The sequence below is a fragment of the Opisthocomus hoazin genome, chromosome 3 (genome assembly GCF_030867145.1).
Source record: "Opisthocomus hoazin isolate bOpiHoa1 chromosome 3, bOpiHoa1.hap1, whole genome shotgun sequence".
NCBI classification, from domain to species: domain Eukaryota; kingdom Metazoa; phylum Chordata; class Aves; order Opisthocomiformes; family Opisthocomidae; genus Opisthocomus; species Opisthocomus hoazin.
In genome coordinates, this window is record NC_134416.1 from 73,617,784 (window position 1) to 73,624,504 (window position 6,721).

The 6,721-nt window shown below is 53.1% G+C and overlaps 1 protein-coding gene across 1 annotated transcript; it reads left to right on the top strand.

The window, feature by feature from the left end:
• The first annotated feature begins 735 nt into the window (after nucleotides 1-735).
• LOC104338152 (iroquois-class homeodomain protein irx-2) lies at nucleotides 736-6,301 on the top strand. Its single transcript, XM_075415291.1, has 5 exons — nucleotides 736-1,038; nucleotides 2,761-3,166; nucleotides 3,587-4,327; nucleotides 5,059-5,126; nucleotides 5,815-6,301. The coding sequence occupies exons 1-4, from the start codon at nucleotides 796-798 to the stop codon at nucleotides 5,100-5,102; spliced, it is 1,434 nt and encodes a 477-aa protein (XP_075271406.1). The 5' UTR covers nucleotides 736-795; the 3' UTR covers nucleotides 5,103-5,126; nucleotides 5,815-6,301.
• The last annotated feature ends 420 nt before the right edge of the window (nucleotides 6,302-6,721 follow it).

The following is a 6,721-nucleotide window of genomic DNA, read 5'->3' on the forward strand; positions in this document are numbered from 1 at the left end:
TTTATGGCTGCGCCAGTCCGGAGCGGAGCTGATGAGCAGCATCACCGCTCGGCGTCTCGGCAGCGTGCTCGCAGTCCGAGGGGCCGGCTTGGTTTACAAAGCCTGCCTGCCTGCCTGCCCGCCTTCCCTGCCTTCCCTGCCCGCCGGCCGCGGGAGGAGACGGGGCCGGAGCGGGAGGGGCGGGCCCGCCGCGCTATGCAGATGAGCGGCGGTGACGGACAGCTCCGTTTTCCAATGTCCCTCAGAAACTCGAGTGCTCCTTCCCTCAACTCTTCACTCCGGGCTCTATACTTCCCCCAAAATACAGGCTCGCAGGCGCTGGGGGAGCTGGCTGGCTGGGAGAACTCCATATGCAGCAGCCGCTTTCCTGATTTCGGGGGCTCGCTTCTCTGTCTCCCCCTCTCTCTCCCCCTTTCTCTCTCTCTTTCTCTTTTTGTTAACCCTCTCCTCTTTCGTCTCTCCCAGAAGCCCTTCCCCTCCCGGTTAGACTTCTGATTTATTTTCCCTTTTCGGGGGGTATTCTTTCTTTTTTCCCCTTTCTCCTGTTTGTTTTTATTCTGACCGGGTGCGCATGGGGGGGAGCATATAACAATTCTGATTCTCTACATAACTGCACAGAGCCAACTAGGGAGAGAGAGAGAGGGAGGGAGGGAGGGAGGGAGGGAGGGGGAGAGAGAGGGAGGGCGGGAGAGAGAGGGAGAGAGGGAGAGCACGAAAGCAGCGCCAGGAGCAGCGGCAGCAGCAGGGCCGGTCACCCTCGCCCCCTCCCTGCTCCTGTGCACGCCAGTGCAAGCCATGTCCTATCCTCAGGGTTACCTCTACCAGCCCCCCGGCTCGCTGGCTCTGTACTCCTGCCCGGCGTACGGGGCGTCGGCGCTGGCGGCCCCCAGGAGCGAGGAGCTGGCCAGGTCTTCGTCGGGATCGGCGTTCAGCCCTTACCCGGGATCGGCAGCTTTCACCGCCCAGGCGGCGGCCACAGGCTTCACCAGCCCGCTCCAGTACTCCACAGACCCCGCCACGGGATTCCCCTCCTACATGGTAACTACCGAAGAGAAACCCTCTCCTTCTTCATTAGCATCCGCATTCTCATCCTCATCATCTTCAGCCTCTGCCCTCCTCGCACACTCACCATCAGCCCCCCGACACCCCTCGCCGCCTCCGCGCTGCGCGCCGCTGGCAGCCCGGCCGTGGACGGCGGGGCCGAGCGGGGCCGGGGCCGGGACCGGGACGCAGCCCGGCTGCGCGCCCCTGCCGAGTGCGGTGCCGGCGGGCCTGGGGGTCGGGGTCCCCCTGCGGTACGCGGAGCCGGGCGGGCGCCCTGGGCACAGAAATTCGGATCGGCTCCGTCAGATGGGCTGGGGGCTTCCATTCAACCCCCCTCCTCCCCCCACCCCTCTTTCTCTTTTTTTTTCTTTTCGCTGTGGTAGGATAGGAGCGGGTTTCTTTCTTTGGTTTTGTTTTTGCTCCTTCTTCTTCTTCTTTTTTCTCCTTTTTTTTTCCCTCTCTTTTTAAGTCGGTGTTTAGAGGAGCTGCGGGCTTTATCCCCGTACGGGTTTATTCACTTTCGGTGTGTTTTGTGCTAATGGTTTAACTGGATTTTAGGAATGAAAAGGAGCATCTGTTTGCGATCTGTGAGCTTCGCTTAAGCCCAAGATGGTTGTGGTGGCCGCAGTTTCGGATTTCACTTTCTTCTTACTAGTTAAAAGGAGCACTTGCTATTGCATGTGTGCCTATTCTGTGCATAAACTGTATAAATAAAACCGTAAACTATATAAACAAACTGCACGTCTAGATTGCTGTTTTATGTAGTTTTATATAGTTTTATAAACACGCGCACGCAGAGTCAGACACGTATCTAGTCCGTACGCACAAAGACCTGCGCCCGGAATTTGAGACTGGAGCCGCTGCCGAGATCCTAGGAGTAGGCTGCGGGGTTAGTTCGCTCTCCCTGCGAAGTGACAGGGACACTGCTCGCTTTCTGTCTGTGAAATGCGGTGCGTAAATTGTCGCGCGGTTTTTATTCGGGGTGGTATAAAGGGTCGGAGGATCTCGCTTGCTGGCTTTCGCCGTTGAGGAGTTGCGGCGAGGTTGCGAACTGCGCGGGATACCGGGTGGTGTTGCGCCTGTGGCTCGCCGATCTGCGGGATTCAGAGACGTGCTGAAAGCTAGCGAGTTCCTTAGCGATATCTGTAACTTTTCTTGCATTATGCAGACTTAAATAAGCGCAATTTAAACGTTAAAGGGCGAATTAAAATGCTAATTACATCGCATTTGAACAATTCGAAACGGTGCATATCTTCTGATTTGCAAATTGGATTTGCAATGCATTAGCGCAGTGAATTGCTAAGTGGCGGCTTTGTTGTATTTTCTATAGCAAAAAAGGAAACATCTTTTGAACCTTTCAGAGAAATGTAGATATCAAGACACTACCTGTAGGGCCTTTAAAGTGTCTGCGCGGTTCAAAAATTATTTTGGGAAATATTCAATTACAAGGAGCTGAAATTAGTCAGAAAGATTAAAACATCGCCAATTTTAAGTGCGTGTGCCCGCGTCTGTGCGCTGGGCGGAGGAAAGGTTGGGGGGGGGGGGGGTAAATCGCAACTTAATGGCCTTTGGGTGCCGCTTCTCCCCCTCGTAGAATATGGATACAAGACACTGTCCCGGGGAAATACAAATATAACCGCCGATCTCGCCCTTGACAACTCGCTAATGGCGATCAGCAATAACAAATTGCCGACCCCACCGTTTTGTTCTGTCCAGGGCTCCCCTTACGACGCCCACACGACGGGGATGACCGGAGCCATCAGCTACCACCCGTACGGCAGCCCTGCCTACCCCTACCAGCTCAACGACCCCGCGTACAGGAAAAACGCCACCCGCGACGCCACGGCCACGCTGAAGGCCTGGCTACAGGAGCACCGCAAGAACCCCTACCCCACCAAGGGCGAGAAGATCATGCTGGCCATCATCACCAAGATGACCCTCACCCAGGTGTCCACTTGGTTCGCCAACGCCCGCCGGCGGCTCAAGAAGGAGAACAAGATGACCTGGGCCCCGCGGAACAAGAGCGAGGATGAGGACGAAGACGAAGGCGACGGGGCGAGGAGTAAAGAGGAAAGTCCCGAGAAGATGCCCGAGAGCAACGAAACCTCCGCGGAGGACGAAGGTGGGCGGCGGGGCGATCGCGGCCGCGGCTGGGTGGCCCCATCCCGCCCCGTTGCGTACCCCCGGGAGCGGGGCAGCGGGGGGGAATGGCGGTTGGGGGTGGGGGGAGGCGGCGTTTGACAGAAGCGACCCCAAAACGTGTCCCGTCCCGTCGTCTCTGGCTGCTCCCGGAGCTTGTCGCTGCGCATTGCCGGTGGCAGGGGCGGAATGGGGGGGCGGCGGTGCCGTGCGGGGAGGGGGGGCCGGCGGGGCAGTGCGGGGTGCCGCGGTGGGGCTAGCCCGTGGGGCTGGGTGCTCCTCGGCGGGGGGTCGCAAGCAAAAGGCCGGGGCGGCCGGCGTGGCGGTGGAGGTGGCCGTGCTCTCTTGTCTGCGAGCCCCCCCGTGCTGACTCTGCCTTTCTGTGCCCGGCGGACCCTGGCAGGGATCAGCTTGCAAGTCGACTCGCTGACGGACCACTCCTGCTCCGCCGAGTCGGACGGGGAGAAGCCGCCGTGCCGAGCGGGCGACCCCCTCTGCGAGTCGGGTTCGGAGTGCAAGGACAAGTACGAGGACATCGAGGAGGAGGACGAGGACGAAGAGGAGGAGGAGGAGGACATCGAGGAGGACGACGGCGGCGGCGGGGACCGCGACCCGCCGGCCAAGCCGGCCACCTCCTCTCCGCTGGCGGCCGTGGAGGCCCCGCTCCTCGGCCACCCGCACGCCGACGCCGCCCGCAGCGCCAGCAAGGCGGCCCTGGGAGGCCGAGCCTCCCCCGGCCCCCCGACGCCGGCCAGCAAGCCCAAGCTCTGGTCGCTGGCCGAAATCGCCACCTCGGACCTGAAGAGCCAGACCCTGGGCCAGGGCTGCCAGCCCGCCCCGCTCCCCTCGGCCACCCCCGCCTCCGCCCCGCACAGCGCTGCCTACTCGCCCTCCTCCCTCCTGGGGAGGCATATTTATTACACCTCGCCTTTTTATAGCAATTACACAAACTACGGGAACTTTAACGCTCTGCAGAGCCAGGGGATCCTGAGGTACAACTCCGCGGCGGTGGCTTCGAACGAGGGACTAAGTCAGACTGTCCTAAACGCCAGCTCTGCCCACAAGCAGAGCAGTGACTCTTTGAAAACGATCACTAACCAGCTAGAACAGCACTACAGGCCCTCTAGTTACGATTCCAAGAAAGGTAGGTGACTAGCTTTTGCCTCTCTCTTCCCCCCCGCCCTCCCTCCCAGATCCCGACAAGTCCTTTACACGCTGTAGAGGCTGAAACCTTCCCCGGAGCAAGCGGCGAGCGCACGGCCGCCGCCGGGAGCGTGGAGCCGGGCAGCAGCAGCGCAGCCCGGGGACTCGGAGCGGCGTGTCGCCGCCGTGCCGGTGCCTGCCCCCGGCAGCCCGGGGAGGCAACGGGAAAGGCGGCTTTTACATCCGTCTCGCAGGCTGCAGACGCGGCATTAAAAACTCGTTTTCAAAAGGAAAACTACACGCAAACATGTCCAGAGAGAACCGGTGTCACTGCCTGGGTTTTGGTTTCTTTTTTTTTTTTTTTTTTTTTCTTTCTTCCGGCAAACTGGTTTTGCTCTGTTTCCAGTATTCTCTCGGGTTTTTTGCACTTTTGGGTTCAGACAATTGCTGACCTTGGACGTGAAGTTATGTGGAGCACGACATTTTTAACTGCTTTGTGGTTTTTTTTGGGGGGGTTTGGGGGTTTTTTTCCCCCTAAAAGGGTTTGCACTAATATAATTGTCACTTTATTCTAACAAAACACTCAAAATATGGGCAATTATAAAACATTGGCCAGCCTTGTAAATGACTCAGCTGCGAATTCTGTGCGAGTGAGGGCTGGGACCCGCACACACTGTATAATCTGGTTAGCTGGCTGTGTCCTGTGACTAACTGACGGTTGTATTTTGACAGATCCCACTGAAGTCTGCACAGTAGGAGTACAACCATACCTATAGAAGTGCAATCACACAGCAATGCAAGTAAGTGAGAGCATTTTCTATTACGCTGATCATTTGGCATCAGGTCTAAGGCACGCTGCACGGTTCTAGACTTGCTTGACGTTAATTTCTTGCTTCATTACTTAAGAGCCTGATTATGGAGTAAGACATCCTTTTCTGCGTTTTTTTTTAAAAACCTCTCGTCAGGGCTTTTCTTTCTAGGGTTTGTCTTCATTTTAAAGTCAGGTTAGACAGTTCCCTCACCTTGCACACTATTCGCTCGTGTAAGGCAAAGCCGTAATGACTATTAAAATGCTACGTAAAGAAAACTTCAGAAAATAAATATTTTTTCAGGTGGTGTGGTTCAAAAACAAAGTGCTTGTGCTCACGTGGCAGTGCTAAAATTGTGTGTTCTGAGGTAGGCTTCACGCAGTGACCATGTCTTTAGAAGAAAAGGGGACAACTGTTAGAGATCAACATGCATTTTAAGCAGGGTGCGTTACCCGTGAGTTGCCTCTTGCCTAGCTAGCAGTGGCGCTCCGCACTCCTCCACTACCGAAGGCTAAACAAACAAATGGAAAAAATCGCCTTGGCGATGTTTTTTTCAACTCTTTTGTCGGAAGAAATCAGACGAGTAAGAATTTTGTCTTGCTTCGCCTTTTCCAGTTTAATGGTGTTAGTGTGCAATTAAAGGATTTTTGGATGATCTGGTTTTTTCCTTGGTCCACAGGTAGGTGTCACAATTGCTTTGAAAAAAGTCAGCAAGCCATCATCTCTCCCCGAGCTAATATATATAACAAATCTCTAAATCCGGATCACATCTTGTGCCACTGTATAAAAGAAGACCACAGAGCACTATTAAATCTTCAGACTCTAATTATTAAACCAGAATTTTGTTGGACATACGTGAGTTCGCTGGTATAGTATAGTTTCCCCAATGTATGTGTGACTTTTGAAAACGGATCTGTTTTTCTCAGGATACCTTGAATTGATCACTTCATTGCCACGGTATATATTCGATAGGTGTGATAGGATTTATTGTAAAATTTATTTGTAAAAGATGTATACAGTAGAGATAATAAAGACGTGATTGGAGAACTTGAGTCCTTACAAAGTGGAAACAAATTTGATATTTATTTTTGTAACGATATAAAGCTTCTAGTAATTTATGCAAGTTGTATTGCAATGGAATCTGAACTTTTTGTAAATAAATTTTCCCTGGTTTTTATTTGAAACGTTGATGGTTATACAATCTTTGGTTGTTTAACGAGAATTCTTTACTAATTTATATATCTAATTGTAAATAAAAACAGACTAGTCTGCAACAATATGGTGTTTTTCATTTATTTTCCCCCAAATAATAATCTATTATTTAGAAAATTATGAAAGTTGTAGTTTCACTAGTAGAGCTTAGACCGTAAAATCAGTAAGCAATTTAAATACGTTGCAAAGATATGCTTTGCATAAATTAATTCCTTCTGGGTTGTTCCGTTATACTTAAGCTTTAAGTACACACATATGTGCAAATACATATTTGTATATAGACATGCATATGCGTAGAGACAGTGATGCGAATACATGCATGTTTCTTATAAACTATTTATGCTGGGTGCGAAGTAGCTCTTTATCTGAATTAA

What these genes read in the sequence shown, in the direction of transcription:
- LOC104338152 (XM_075415291.1), top strand. Translation starts at nt 796, where the DNA reads ATGTCCTATCCTCAGGGTTACCTCTACCAGCCCCCCGGCTCGCTGGCT. An exon ending in CGGGATTCCCCTCCTACATG is followed by an intron (nt 1,039 to 2,760) that starts GTAACTACCGAA and finishes TGTTCTGTCCAG; the next exon opens with GGCTCCCCTTACGACGCCCA. An exon ending in TAGTTACGATTCCAAGAAAG is followed by an intron (nt 4,328 to 5,058) that starts GTAGGTGACTAG and finishes GTATTTTGACAG; the next exon opens with ATCCCACTGAAGTCTGCACA.